The sequence below is a fragment of the Leucoraja erinacea genome, chromosome 9 (genome assembly GCF_028641065.1).
Source record: "Leucoraja erinacea ecotype New England chromosome 9, Leri_hhj_1, whole genome shotgun sequence".
Lineage (NCBI taxonomy): Eukaryota > Metazoa > Chordata > Chondrichthyes > Rajiformes > Rajidae > Leucoraja > Leucoraja erinaceus.
The window spans coordinates 10,322,854-10,338,713 of NC_073385.1; the positions used below are offsets into that span (position 1 = coordinate 10,322,854).

The window sequence follows — 15,860 nt, forward strand, 5'->3', positions numbered from 1 at the left end:
TTCAATTTCCTCGTCCAAATCATTAATATATATTGTAAATATCTGGGGTCCCAGCACGGAACCTTGCGGTACCCCACTAGCCACTGCCTGCCATTGTGAAAATGACCCGTTTACTCCTACTCTTTGCTTCCAGTTTGGTCAGCCAGCCAGTTCTCTATCCACATCAATACTGAACCCCCAATACCGTGTGCTTTAAGTTTGTATACTAATCTCTTATGTGCGACCTTGTCGAAAGCCTTCTGAAAGTCCATATACTGTATAATACTTCCACTGGTTCTCCATTATCCACTCTACTAGTTACATTCTCGAAAAATTCTATAAGATTCGTCAGACATGATTATCTTTCATAAATCCATGCTGACTTTGTCCAATGATTTCACCACTTTCCAAATGTGCTGTTATCCCATCTTTAATAACTGCTTCTAGCAGTTTCCCCACTACCGATGTTAGACTAACTGGTCTGTAATTCCCTGTTTTCTCTCTCCCTCCCTTTCTAAAAAGTGGGGTTACATTAGCTACCCTCCAATCCTCAGGAACTACTCCAGAATCTAAAGAGTTTTGAAAAATTATCACTAATGCATCCACTATTTCTGGGGCTACTTCCTTAAGTACTCTGGGATGCAGCCTATCTGGCCCTGCAGATTTATCGGCCTTTAATCCATTCAATTTACCTAACACCACTTCCCGGCTAACCTGGATTTCACTCAGTTCCTCCATCTCATTTGACCCCTGGTCCCTTGCTATTTCCGGCAGATTATTTATGTCTTCCTTAGTGAAGACAGAACCAAAGTAGTTATTCAATTGGCCTGCCATGTCCTTGTTCCCCATGATCAATTCACCTGTTTCTGACTGCAAGGAACCTACATTTGTTTTAACTAATCTTTTTCTCTTCTCATATCTATAAAAACCTTTGCAGTCAGTTTTTATGTTCCCTGCCAGTTTTCTTTCATAATCTATTTTCCATTTCCTAATTAAGCCCTTTGTCCTCCTCTGCTGGACTCTGAATTTCTCCCAGTCTTCTGGTAGGCTGCTTTTTCTGGCTAATTTGTATGCTTCATCTTTTGTTTTGATACTATCCTTGATTTCCCTTGTTATCCACGGTTGCACTACCTTCCCTGATTTATTATTTTGCCAAACTGGGATGAACAATTGTTGTAGTTCATCCATGGTCTTTAAATGCCTTCCATTGCATATCCACTGTCACCCCTTTAAGAATCAATTGCCAGTCTATCTTGGCCAATTCACGTCTCATACCCTCAAAGTTACCTTTCTTTAAGTTCAATCAATCCATTCAACTTTCATAATTGTATGAACAGTAACTTGCTTCACTAAAATATTTGAAAAGACTGAGCCAACTTTGCTTCTGATCACAGTTTCTGTTGCCAAGCCAAAGCCATCACCTTGCTCACCAAATGTGTCTGGAACTAAATGGGATTCTTTGCAACCCTGGCATATTATCTAACCTCAAGGTGAACTTTTGTTATTTTTGAAGTTGACTATTTCAACGTGTGCCGAACATGATGTCAAGACCAACTCTTATCTGCCTGCACATAATACATATTACTCCATTCCCTGTATATCCAGGTGCTTATCCAATAGTCGCTTAAAGTCTCAGGATCTAGCTTGCAGTACATCCTGTACACTCCTCTACTTTTATTTTCCTAACATAAATTATCTCTTGGTTATGTAATGCTTTGATTTTGACACCCTCTTCCCTGTTTTCAAATCCAACCACCGTCATGTTGATTCCTTTCTTTTTAATGTCTTTAATGACTTATGGTCCTTCAAGATATCTGTAACTCTAGTATTTTAATTCAACTCAAATTTAATTGTGCCACCATAGGCAGCTGATTCTACTGCTGCCAAAGCCCTAAGCTCTGGAGTCCGTTCCAAAATCTCTCAGTCTTTTCAATTCTCATTCCTCATATACACCCCTTCATATCTATCAAACGTTTGGTGGTTTTCAGTCCTAATGAAAATGAATAATGTCTGTTTTTTTGATAATGTTTTCACATCTTTGTTTTTCAATGCGTTATTTTAAGATAAATTATTGTTATCAGCTTTCTATGCTCTGCTGATACAGAAAGACTTGCTTCGCTTAATCCATGTGCTAAACGTACTATTATTCCTGACTATGTAGTGGTGAAATGTATAAAGTTGGATGTTTAGAACTGGTGAATGATAATGCTAATTTTGTAATGAAAAATAAACATATTGAACATCTTTCTGTTGTTCATCTGATGTATTAACAGATGGCAGGTAGTAGGAACAGAATGGTATGGGAGGAAATAGGTTTTAATTAATTTTGTGCACATCTGAACTCTGCATATTTTTACTGCCAGATGTAATTTTGTGCATTTATTTTACCAGCGTTAGCCTTAGCATTGTTAAGAATAAGTTTAAGAATTGAGATTCGATCTATCATTTTACAATCACTTGTACTTCAAAGTAATGAGAAGTGTCAATAAAATTAGCCATAGATTTATTTTCCGTTTAAAATATCAACAATCAGCAATAATTTATTTTTAACATGTTACCCTTTTATTATTGTGTTCCCAAAGAACCAATCTTGCAGTGGAACCTCGGTACAGAAATTCATTTATCTGAGATAATTCCCTTTTTAAAAATTGCATATTCTTTGAAGGTTGTGAAACGGCTGTGTGCCAGTGATGTGTCTATACTTGCACCTTTATTTTACCAACCAGAAAGGCTTGATGCAGGTACGTATATTCTTATTGTTTTTACTTGTTTAAAATCAGATGTAGTTTTACAAAGCATCTGCCTTTCACAATTCGAATCTTGTGGGGAGATTTGGAAAAATAAGTAGTTATGTGTCAGGGAGATGGGGAGGGGTGAGATGGAGGCCAACAGGTGTTAGATCGACCCAGTAGGGGTGAAAAATAATGGGCAAATAGAACCAGGTGGGACAGGGGAGAGGTGAGGAAGAAACATCTGCTCCAGGTTGATGTGGGAACACAAAGACTACCAGTGCTGGAATTTGATAAGTAAAGAAGGGGATAATGGGAACCATTAGGAGAGAGTTGAGGGTAAATGTAGCAATGTTACAACATTTTGAGATTTAAAAAATCAAGTCTGCAATTTATCCCATCAGATAAAGCATACAAATAAGTTTAATTTGACACCTAATTAGTTTTCATATCTTCAGCATTAAACAAGTTATGGCCATTTTCATTAGCATCTTGTTCCCTATTGCTTTTCCATTGCCTTAACACAAAAGCTGTAATCGAGGATAGTCAAAAGCTCATAACTTTCTTAAAAATTAAGAGAACTGAATGAAATTTTCAGTTATTGCAGATTGAAGCATTCTGAAACAAATACAAAACATCCTACTTGGATGACCTGAAAATAAAGCATATAATTAGTTAATTACCTAATTGTAGCTAATTACAAAATTGACTGTTGTGACGGAAATAGTAATAAATACCCAGACTGCCTTGAAAATTCAAAAATGTGATATTCTCAAGATCAGAACTTTAATATTATTGTATTACTAGACCAAGTGCAGACCCGTTGGGTCTGTTCCCCCAACGCGCGTTTGCTGTGGCGGGGGAGGGGGGGATGCGGAGCGGCATCCGGAGTCACACACACTAACCACCCCCACACCTCTTCATATTATATTAATATTATTAATTAGCCCCTTTTACCCCATAACCGCCCTCTCCACTGACGCATAGCTCCCAACTCACAGGTGCGTCTAGAGAGGGAGGCGGGGGGGGGTGTAGAGAGTGAGGGCAGAGAGAGAATGGGGAGAGACAGTGAGAGAGGCAGAGATAGAAGGGCAAGAGACAGAGGGAGAGGGGGGGTGGAAGGGAGGAGGAGCGGGAGGGTGGCAGAGGGGGGGGTGGGAGGGTGGAGGGAAAGGGGTTGGGGAGGGGAATGTGTGGAGGAGAGGGGGGAGGGGGTTTAGGGAGGAAGGGTGGGGGAGGGCTGGGGAGGTGGGGGTGAGGAAGGGGGAGAGAGAGAGAGGGGGGAGCGAGGGAGAGAGAGATGGGGGGAGAGAGAGGGGGAGGAGGGAGAGAGAGAGAGGGGGAGGGAGAGAGATAGAGGAGGGGGGGAGGGAGAGAGAGAGAGGGAGAGAGAATGAGGGAGAGAGAGAGGTGTGGGAGAGAGAGAAAGAGAGAGAGAGAGATGGGGAGAGAGAGTCTAGGGGAGAGAAAGGGGGGAGAGAGAGAGGGGAGGGGGGGTCGCAAGGTCTTTTTCAAAGCTCGCTTGCCCGCTCGCAAGGTTTATTCAAAGGACTTGCGAGTGGCGCAACTGGCAGTGCGTTCGGTTTGCAGCGGGACAGAGGGAGGGCAATGACTTTTTCACTCGCTGCGCCCGGGGCAGGTTTCCCAGAGGAAGTAATGGCCACGAGGGCCACCTTCTCATTGCGTGCCCCGCGCGACGATAATGGCCGACGCTGCCATGTTCTACCATCGGGCGGGGGACACGGAGAGGAATATTCTTTCAGAGATCAAGCCCTTTGCAGAAGATACATGCAGAAAATTTGTACAGTAAAGGCATTGTTGACATACGGTGCCATTTTAGCTTAGAATTTTTTGGGTAAATTATATTTTAGTCCTTAATCTTTTAAGCAAAAAAACATTACTTGCAATATTTAATGACTGATCTCTTATGTTTCATTTCAGGTATTTTCCTTTTAGTAACAAAGAGTGCATTCACATCAATGCATGACAAGTGGTATGATATCAAACCAGTCATTTGTGCTTTAATCACAGGAGGTAATTTTTATTCATTCATTATTTTTTATCAATATGTTTGGTAGAAATTCCTAAAATGGGACAGTAAGTTTACAGTAAACAGAGAACAAGATTATTTTTGGGGTATTTTCTCTTTAATGAATTCTAGTTTCAAATTGTTTTGTTTATAAAAATATTTTTAAATGTCTCTGAAAGTCATATCTAAAAACGTTAAATTGATAACAGTTGGAGTCAGGTGTGCATGAAAGTGCAGAGACTTTGTTGCCTCTTCATCCAGGGGCAAGTTACCTCAAGCAAAAAGTGAACTGGAGGAACACTAGACAATATACAACAGACAATAAGTGCAGGAGTAGGCCATTCGGCCCTTCGATGCAGCACCGCCATTCAATATGATCATGGCTGATCATCCACAATCATCCCCGTTCCTGCCTCCTTGCCAAATCCCCTGACTCCGCTATCTTTGAGCTCTATCTAACTCTCTTGAAAGCATCCAGCGAATTGGCCTCCACTGCATTCGGAGGCAGAGATTTCCACAGATTCACAACTCTCTGGGTGAAAAAGTTATTCCTCATCTCCGTTCTATATGGCCTACCCCTTATTCTTAAACTGTGGCCCATGGTTCTGGATTCCCCTAACATCGGAAACATGTTTTCTGCCTCTAGCGTGTCCAATCCCTTAATAATCTTATATGTTTCTATAAGATTTCCTCTCATCCTTCTAAATTCCAGAATATACAAGCCCAGCCGCTCCATTTTATCAACATATGACAGTCCTGCCATCCCGGGAATTAACCTTGTGAACCTACGATGCACTCCCTCAATATGGAGGCACTCAATACGATTGAGTACAATCCCTCAAAACGATGCACTCCCTCAATAACTCTGTCAATCGGTGCTGGCTTGAAGGGCCAAATGGCCTACTCTTGCACCTATTGTCTATTGTCTAATAGCAAGAATGTCCTTCCTCAAATTTGGAGACCAAAACTGCACACAATACTCCAGGTGTGGTCTCACTATGGCCCTGTACAACTGCTCCTGCAGATGCATCGAAGGTTACACAAAAAAGCTGGAGAAACTCAGCTTGTTAGCAGCATCTAGGAACGAAGGAAATACACGTTTCGGGCCGAAAGAATTCGGCCCGAAACGTTGCCTATTTCCTTCGCTTCATAGATGCTGCTGCACCGTTGAGTTTCTCCTGCTACACTCAACCTGAAGGCCAACATGCCTTATTTTCACCGCCTGTGTACTGCATGATGAACAAGGACCCCCCAGATCTCGTTGTACTTCCCCTTTTCCCAACTTGACACCATTCAGATATAAAGTCTGCCTTCCTTTTTTTGCCACCAAAGTGGATAACCTCACATTTATCCATGTTAAACTGCATCTGCCATGCATCTGCCCACTCACAAAAGGTCAGTGGGGGCGCTGCAAGACGGCTGCCCTGCCAGCAGCATGATAGTCATTTTCTACTTTTTTTGTTTTTTTGGTATGTCCAATTGTGTGTTTTTAATGTTTCTCGGTGTGTCTTGTATGGGAGGTGGTGTGGGGGGGTAAGGGGAAAACCGCTTTCGGTCACCTCCACGGAGAATCAACTTTTTCCATATCGCCCCCCTCGCGGCCTATAACCAAGCATCGGTACGGCCTTTCCCAGAGACGGGCCTGGAGCTTCAGCAGCGGCCGCTGCGTCCGGATCCCTCGTTGGGGATCGCTGGATGATAAGAGCTCCGACCGCCGACCCACGGATTGCATCAGCTTGAGGCCGTGCTCTGCGGTGCTTCTAACCGCGGGCGTAGCGGGGACTTACCATCCTGAGCGGGATCCATCACCGGGGATCACTGGAGAAGAGCACCGACCGCCGGCCCGCAGCCTACAACATCTTTTGAAGCCGCGTTCTGCGGTGCTTCTAGCCATGGGTGCAGTGGGGACTTACCATCTGGAGCGGGATCCCTCGCTGGGAATCCCTGGAGATGAGCTGCCTGCAACACCTTCAAGGTGTCTCCGGTTGGGAAGCACCAATTCAGGACTTACTTTGTCTGCACATCTGGCAGCCCGCAGCGGCGTCTGCGGAAGTTTATGGTCCCGACCACGGGGAAAAATGGAGGAGGACTGATTAAACTTGTGCCTTCCGCCATAGTGATGAATGCTGTGGTGGATGTTTTGTGTTACATTTTTTATTTCTCTTTTTTCTTTTGTTGTTCTTTTTTATTGTACTGCTGCTGGCAAGTTCATTTCACTGCACTTCATTGTGCATGTGACGAATAAATCTGACTATTGACTGGTGACCCAACCTGCCCAGGTCACCCTGCATCCTTATTGCATTCTCCTCTCAGTTCACACTGCCACCCAGCTTTGTATCATCTGCAAATTTGCTAATGTTACTTTTAATCCATTCATCTAAATCATTAATGTGTATTGTAAATATCTACAGTCCCAGCACCGAGCCTTGCGGTGCCCCACTAGTCACTACCTGCCATTCTGAAAGGGACCCGTTAATCCCTACTCTTTGTTTCCTGTCTGCCAACCAATTTTCTATCAATGTCAGCACCCTACCCACAATACCTTATCTTATCATATCATATCTATCATATATCTATCCATTCCTGATTAAATTTTGTCGTGTTTATGTACACATTTTTAATAAAATCCTTCCCCCCCACCCCCCCCACCAAAATACAAAAAAAAAGCTTCTCATCCATAGAATGTTGGTGAACGCTCCATCGTGTGATGTCACAATGCCCAATGCTCATAGATGTCCAATCGGAATGGATCCATTTACATATGCTTTTGCAGCAGACCCAGCCCCAGCTCCTCCCCCCCACTCCCGCAGCCTGTCGAAGCGCGTCATCACGTGTGTGGGAATAGAGAAAGAGGATTGGGGGTGATAGGGAATGGGGAACAGATGGACTGTCCCTACCTCTCCCCCTTCCACTCTCCCTCCCCACTATTTCCCCCCCTCTCTCTCCCCCCCCTCTCTCCCCATTCTCTCTCTCCCTACACCTGCTCTCTCTCTCCCTACACCTTCTCTCCCCCTTCTCTCTCCCCTTATCTCTCCCCCTCTCAATCTCCTTCCCTCTCTCTCCCCATCCCTCTCTCCTCCCCATCTCCATCTCCCTCTACTCCCCCCTCCCTCCTCCCACCCCCATCCCTCTCTCCCCCCCATCCCCCCATTTTCCCTCTCCCCCCTTCACTCCTCCCACCACATCCCTCCTCCCCCCCTCCCCCACATCTCTCTCCCCCTCCCCATCACTCCCCTCCCGTCCCCCTTCCCTCTCTCCCCCCACCCCCTTCCCCCCTACCCCTCTGTCCCTCATCCACCACACTCCCCCTACCACTCCCCTCCCCACTCTTCCACTTCTCTCCCCCCTTACCCCACCCCTCTCTCTCACCCTTCCCAATCCCTCTCTCTTCCCCTCCCTCCCCTCTCTCTCCCCCCCCCCTTCCCCTATCCCTCTGTCCCTCTTCCACTACTCCCCTACCCCTCTCCCCCTCCCTCCCCACTCCTTCCCACCCACCCCTCCCACTCTGCCTCCCCACTCTTTCCCCTCTCTCTCCCCCACCCATCTCCCCCACCCTCCACACTCTGCCCCCTCCCTCCCCTACCCCATCTCCCTCCTCCCCCCCTTCCCCACCTCTCTCCCCCCTCCCCCATCCCTCTCTCCTCCCGTCCTCCACCCCTCTCTCCTCCCCCTCTCCATCTCCCTCTCCTCACCCCTCTCCCTCTCCTCCCCCTCCTCCGCGCGTTGGGGGAACAGACCCGGCGGGTCTGCACTTGGTCTGGTGTACTCTAATTTTGCCCACTCATCCACTATGTAGGACCTTATCAAATGCTTACTGAAAGTCGAGGTACACTACATCCACTCTCTCCCTTGTCCATTTTTCTAGTTACATCCTCAAAAAAATCCAGAAGATTAGTCAAGCATGATTTCCCCTTTGTATATCCATGCTGACTGGGCCAGATCCTGTTACTCCTATCCAAATGTGCCGCTATTTCATCTTTTATGATTGACTCCAGCATCATCCCCACCACTGATGTCAGGCTAACTGGTCTATAATTCCCTGTTTTTCCTCTCCCTCCTTTCTGAAAAATTGGGATAACATTAGCTACCCTCCAATCCACAGGAACTGATCCTGAATCTATAGAACATCAAGTCAAGTCAAGTGAGTTTGTTGTCATGTGTCCCAGATAGGACAATAAATTATTGCTTGCTGCAGCACAACAGAGTATTAGATTAGATTAGATTACATTAGATTCGTTTATTGTCATTCAGACCTTTCGGTCTGAGCGAAATTTTGTTTCCTTGCAGTCATACATATAATTTAAAAAATGACAAAAACACACAATCAACACAAATTTAACATCCACCACAGTGAGTTCACCAAACATCTCCTCACTGTGGTGGAAGGCAAAATCTTAAAGTCTCTGTCTCTTCCCTCTTTGTTCTCCCTCTGCTCCGAGGCGACGGTTCAAACTCCGCGGGTGGTCGCTGCCTCTGCCACAGCTTCGGGGCCGAGTCGGGTCTCCGCTGCTGCTGCCGCCGCCACAGCTCCAGGGCCGAGTCGGGCCTCCGCTGCTGCTGCCGCTGCTACAGCTTCGGGGCCGAGTCGGGCCTCCGCTGCTGCTGCCGCTGCTACAGCTTCGGGGCCAAGTCGGGTCTCCGCTGCCGCCGCCGCCACAGCTTCGGGGCCGAGTCGGGTCTTTATATAAAAAAATAAATAAATAAAGCATGTAAGGATAGATACAGAATAGTTCAGTGTGCCTATATAGCAGACACACATACAGTGGCTTGCAAAAGTATTCATACCCCTTGAACCTTTCCACATTTTGTCACGTTACAACCACAAACGTAAATGTTTTTTATTGGGATTTTATGTGATAGACCAACATAAAGTGGTGCATACTTGTGAAGTGGAAGGAAAATGAGACATGGTTTTCAAGTTTTTTTACAAATAAAAAACTGAAAAGTGTGGCGTGCGAAAGTATTCAGCCCCCCTGAGCCAATACTTTGTAGAACCACCTTTCACTGCAATTACAGCTGCAAGTCTTTTGGGGTATGTCTCTACCAGCTTTGCACATCTAGAGACTGAAATTTTTGCCCATGCTTCTTTGCAAAATAGCTCAAGCTCAGTCAGATTGGATGGAGAGCGTCTGTGAATAGCAATTTTCAAGTCTTGTCAGAGATTCTCAATTGGATTTAGGTCTGGACTTTGACAGGGCCATTCTAACACATGAATATGCTTTGATCTAAACCATTCCATTGTAGCTTTGGCTGTATGTTTAGGGTCGTTGTCCTGCTGGAAGGTGAACCTACGCCCCAGTCTCAAGTCTTTTGCAGACTCTAACCGGTTTTCTTCCAAGATTGCCCTGTATTTGGCTCCATCTATCTTCCCATCAACTTTGACCAGCTTCCCTGTCCCTGCTGAAGAAAAGCATCCCCACAGCATGATGCTGCCACCACCATGTTTCACAGTGGGGATGGTGTGTTCAGGGTGATGTGCAGTGTTAGTTTTCCGCCACACATAGCGTTTTGCATTTAGGCCAAAAACTTCAATTTTGGTCTCATCTGACCAGAGCATCTTCCTCCACATGTTTGCTGTGTCCCCCACATGGCTTGTGGCAGACTGCAAACGGGACTTCTTATGGCTTTTTTCAACAATGGCTTTCTTCTTGCCACTGTTCCATAAAGGCCCAATTTGTGGAGTGCACGACTAATAGTTGTCCTGTGGACAGATTCTCCCACCTGAGCTGTGGATCTCTGCAGCTCCTCCAGAGTTACCATGGGCCTCTTGGCTGCTTCTCTGATCAATGCTCTCCTTGCCCGGCCTGTCAGTTTAGGTGGACAGCCATGTCTTGGTAGGTTTGCAGTTGTGCCATACTCTTTCCATTTTCGGTTGATGGATTGAACAGTGCTCCGTGAGATGTTCAAAGCTTGGGATATTTTTTTATAACCTAACCCTGCTTTAAACTTCTCCACAACTTTATCCCTGACCTGCCTGGTGTGTTCCTTGGGCTTCATGATGCTGTTTGTTCACTAATGTTCTCTAACAAGCCTCTGAGGCCTTCACAGAACAGCTGTATTTATACTGAGATTAGATTACACACAAGTGGACTCTATTTACTAATTAGGTGACTTCTGAAGGCAATTGGTTACACTGGATTTTATTTAGGGGTATCAGAGTAAAGGGGGCTGAATACTTTTGCACGCCACATTTTTCAGTTTTTATTTGTAAAAATATTTGAAAAACATGTATCATTTTCCTTCCACTTCACAATTATGCGCCACTTTGTGTTGGTCTATCACATAAAATCCCAATAAAATACATTTACGTTTGTGGTTGTAACGTGACAAAATGTGGAAAAGTTCAAGGGGTATGAATACTTTTGCAAGCCACTGTAAATAAACAGATAAATTGCAATAGGCTGTTATAGCTCAGAGTTTATTTGATGGTGAGTTTAATAGCCTGATGGCTGTGGGGAAGAAGCTGTTCCTAAACCTGGATGTACCAGATTTCAGGCTCCTGTACCTTCCACCTGATGGCAGCGGAGAGATGAGTGTGTGGCCAGGATGGTGCGGGTCCTTGATGATGTTGGCAGCCTTTTTGAGGAGGCGACTGCGATAGATCCCTTCGATGGTGGGGTCAGAGCCGATGATGGACTGGGCAGTGGTCACAACTTCCTGCATTCTTTTCTGCTCCTGGACGCTCAAGTTGCTGAACCAAGCCACGATGCAACCAGTCAGTATGCTCTCTACTGTGCACCTGTAGAAGTTTGAGAGTGTCCTTTTTGACATACCGACTCTCCATAATCTTCTCAGGAAGTAGAGGTGCTGATGTGCTTTCTTTATAATTGCATCATTGTGCTGGGACCAGGAAAGATCTTCGGAAATATGCATACCCAGGAATTTGAAGTTCTTGACCCTTTCCACCATCGGCCAGTAGATATAAACGGGATTGTGGGTCCCTATCCTACCCCTCCCAAAGTCCACAATCAGTTCCTTGGTTTTGCTGGTGTTGAGAGCCAGGTTATTGTGCTGGCACCATTTGGTCAATCGGTCGATCTCACTTCTATACTCTGACACATCACCATCAGTGATTTGTCCCACAACAGTGGTGTCGTCGGCGAACTTGATGATGGAGTTCGCACTTTGTCCAGCTATGTCCAGTCATGAGTACAGAGGGGGTACAGCAGGGGGCTGAGCACGCAGCCTTGAGGTGCTCCTGTGCTGATTGCTATAGAGGATGACACATTTCCACCAATACGGCCAGACTATGGTCTGTGGATGAGGAAGTCGAGGATCCAATTGCAGAGGGATGCGCAGAGACCCAAATCTGAGAGCTTGTTAACCAGCTGGGAGGGGATGCTGGTGTTAAACTGTAGTCAATGAATAACAGCCTGACATATGTGTTTCTGTTGTCCAAGTGGTCCAGAGCGGAGTGGAGAGCCAATGAGATCAATTCCACCGTTGATCTGTTGTGGCGATAAGCGAACTGCGGTTGGTCGTTCTTATCGAGGTAGGAGTTGATATGCGCCATAATCAACCTCTCAAAGCACTTCATCACCACAGACCTGTTAGCGCCACTGGTCGATAGTCATTGAGGCACGTCACCTTGCTCTTCTTGGGCACCGGTATTAGTGATGCCCTTTTAAAGCAGGTGGAAACCTCAGACCTCAGAAGTGAGAGGTTGAAAATGTCCGTAAAAACTCCAGCCAGTTGGTCTGCACAGGGTTTTAGAACACGGCCGGGTATACATTCAGGTCCAGGCACTTTCCGAGGGTTCGCCCCCCTGAAGGATCTTTTGACATCAGCCTCTGTGACTGACTGAAACACCATCACGGCAAATGGGGGGGCGTGGGAAGGCACAGTATTCTCCCTATCAAAGCGTGCATAAAACGCATTGAGCTCATCGGGGAGTGATACTTTGCTGACAATTGAGCTGCCTCCTGATTTTGCCTTGTAGGAGGTGATGGCATTCAAGCCCTGCCACGGTTGCCAAACATCCGTCTCATCCTCCAGCTTGGAGCAGGTCCATTTTGGCCTTTTTGGTGGCCTTACCATGGTCTAATCTGGACTCCTTGTAGACCTCTGCATCTCCAGACCTGAATGCCCGGGATCTGGACTTCAGAAGAGTGCGGATCTCATGGTTCATCCAAGGCTTCTGGTTAGGAAACACTCGGGAAGGTTTTTGTTGGGACGCTTTGTTGCCGGGTCCCTGAATATTGCCCAGTCTACAGACAACAAACAGTCCTGGTGTTGCTCCTCAAACTCCCCCCCCCCCCCCCCCCCCCCCCCCCCCCCACCACACTCCCCCGACCAGCTCTATACAGTCCTCGCCTCAAGAGGTTCGCTCTTCAATTGCTGCCTGTAGGCAGGAAGCAGCAGCACCGCAGTTTGGCCGGATTTACCGAAGTGAGGGCGAGGGATAGAGCGATAGGTGTTTTTGATGGTCGTGTAGCAATGGTCGAGGGTGTTTGATCCTCTGGTGCTGCAGGAGACATGTTGGTGGAACATAGGGAGCGATTTCTTCAGGTTGGCTTTGTTGAAGTTCCCAGCTATGGTGTTAAATGCCTTGGGCTAAGCCGTCTGGTACTTGTTGACTACGGCGTGCAGCTCCCCCAGTGCCAGATGGACATCAACCTGGGGTGGGATGTAGACCGCGGTCAGAATGATGGAGGTGAATTCCCTCGATAGGTAGAAAGGACAGCACTTCACAGCCAGGTGTTTCAGGTGTGGAGAGCAGGAGTTGGATAGGACGGCCACGTCTGAGCACCACGCACAGTTGACCATGAGACAGATGCCCCCTCCTCTCCCTTTCCCAGATGCCAGTGTACGGTCCATACGGTGGATGGAGAACCCTTCAGGCTGGACTGCTGAGTCTGGAGAGCTGGGGGTGAGCCATGTCTCTGTGAAACAGAACACAGAGCATTCCCTCAGCTCCCTTTGGTAAAGCAGCCTTGCCCTTAAGTCCTCCACTTTGTTTTCAATGGACTGTACATTGGCCAGTAGGATAGTTGGGAGAGGAGGTCGAAGTCCCCTGCGCATGTCTGACCTGAAGTCCTGCCCAACGGCCACGTTTCTGGACACAATGGAGGCCTCTCTGTTGTTTCCAGGTACTGTGTTTACTGTACCTGCTGTTTCTGCGAACCTGCTCTGGAATGGGGATTCCCTTGCAGACAGCAGCTCCAGCTCTGTTGCGATCGGGGATTCCCTCACAGTCGGCAGCTCCAGATCCATTGCTCCTGGAAGATCCTGCCCGTCGGCTCCGGAGGTCTTCCCGGTGTTTCCAGGTACAGTATATGTGATCCTCAATCGGGTCTGGTGTTCTCCAGCGATCGAGGGGTCATTTACAGTCGGGGGCTCCCGCAGCTGCGGAGATCGCGATATCGCTACTGCATTCAAGTGCACTAGCAGCTTGTCCATTATGGCGCCGATTTCTGCCATTCCTCTGATCCAGGTGAGTTGAGTGAAGTTATAAATAATTCTCTTCTGTTGAACTGCTGGCAAAATGTCGCCACAGGCAGGCGCCATCTTAGTTAAAGGTGATCATGCAGATGATCACCAATGCGTTCACATTTCCAAAGGCCACTTCCTGTAGTACCCTGGGATGCAGAGAACCAGGCCCTGGGGATTTATCAGCCTTCAGTCACATCAGTCTACCCAACACCATTTCCTGCCTATTGCGAATTTCCTTCAGTTCCTCTGTCACCCGAGATCCTCTGGCCACTAGTATATCAGGGAGATTGTTTGTGTCTTCCTAAGTGAAGATGGATCCAATGTACCTGTTCAACTCGTCTGCCATTTCCTTGTACCCCATAATAGATTCACCTTTCAGTCTTCAAGGGTCTAACTTTGATGTTAACTAATTTTTTCCTGTTCACATACCTAAAGAAGCTTTTTGTATCCTCTTTTATATTCTCGGCTAGCTTGCCTTCGCACCTCATCTCCCCCCTCCCCCCTCCGTATTGCCTTTTTAGTTATCTTCTGTTGCTCTTTAAAAGTTTCCCAATCCTCTGGCCTCCCGCTCATCTTTGCTATGTTACACTTCTCTTTTATTTTTATACTGTCCTTGACTTTCCCTGTCAGACATCTTCGCCACTTACTCCCCTTGGAATCTTTCTTCCCCTGTGGAATGAACTGATCCTGCACCTTCTGTATTATTCCCAGAAATACCTGCCATTATTGTTCCACTGTCATCCCTGCTAGGGTAATTTTCCAGTCAACTTTGGCCAGCTCCTCCCTCGTGGCTCCATAGTCCCCTTTGTTCAACTGTAATACTGTTACTTCCAATTTTTCATTCTCCCTCTCAAATTGTAGATTAAAACTAATTCTAGATATTATGGTCACTACTTCCAAATGGCTCCTTTGCTTCAAGTTCCCTTATCAAATCCAGTTCATTACACAACACTAAATCCAGAATTGCCTTCTCCCTGGTAGGCCCCAGTACAAGTTGCTCTAAGAATCCATCACGGAGGCACTCCACAAACTTCCTTCATGGGGTGCAGCACCAACCTGATTCCCAGTCTACCTGCATGTTGAAATCTCCCATAACAACCATAGCATTACCTTTGCGACATGCCAGTTTTTATTCTTGATTTAACATGCACCCTATATCCAGGATACTGTTTGTTGGCCTGTAGATTACTCCCATTAGGGTCTTTTTACCCTTACTTCCTCAGTTCTATCCATACTGACTGTACTTCTCCTGATGCTATGCCACCCCTTGCAATGGACTGAATTTCATTCCTCACTGACAGAGCTACCCCACCCCCTCTGCTCACCTCTCTGTTTTTTTCGATAGGACGTATACCCTTGAATATTCAGTTCCCAGCCCTGGTCCTCTTGCAGCCATGTCTCTATAATTCCACCAACATCATACTTGCCAATTTCTAACTGAGCCTCAAGCTCATCTACTTTATTTCTTATACTTAGTACATATAATACTTTTAATATATAATACTTTTAATCCATTACTCCCCTCACCTTTCACATTGATTCCTATTTCCCTTCCTGAGCTTTCTGCCCTGTTAATTCTGGTGTCTTTCTTAACTTTTCTTATATTCTCTTTTTCCCTTTAACTCCATCCTTATATCTCCAGTTGGTCTCTTCCCACCCCACTATTTAGTTTAAACCCACCCGTGTAGTCA

General features: G+C 46.3%; 1 protein-coding gene across 1 annotated transcript in view; it reads left to right on the forward strand.

Moving 5' to 3' along the window:
• The window catches only part of LOC129700582 (cation channel sperm-associated auxiliary subunit beta-like), a 127,296-nt gene that overhangs the window by 63,504 nt on the left and 47,932 nt on the right, over positions 1 to 15,860 (forward strand). Inside the window, exons 7-8 of the mRNA XM_055641199.1 lie at positions 2,562 to 2,720; positions 4,650 to 4,742. Coding sequence (XP_055497174.1) covers positions 2,562 to 2,720; positions 4,650 to 4,742 — 252 coding nt within the window. The remainder of the gene's footprint in view (positions 1 to 2,561; positions 2,721 to 4,649; positions 4,743 to 15,860) is intronic.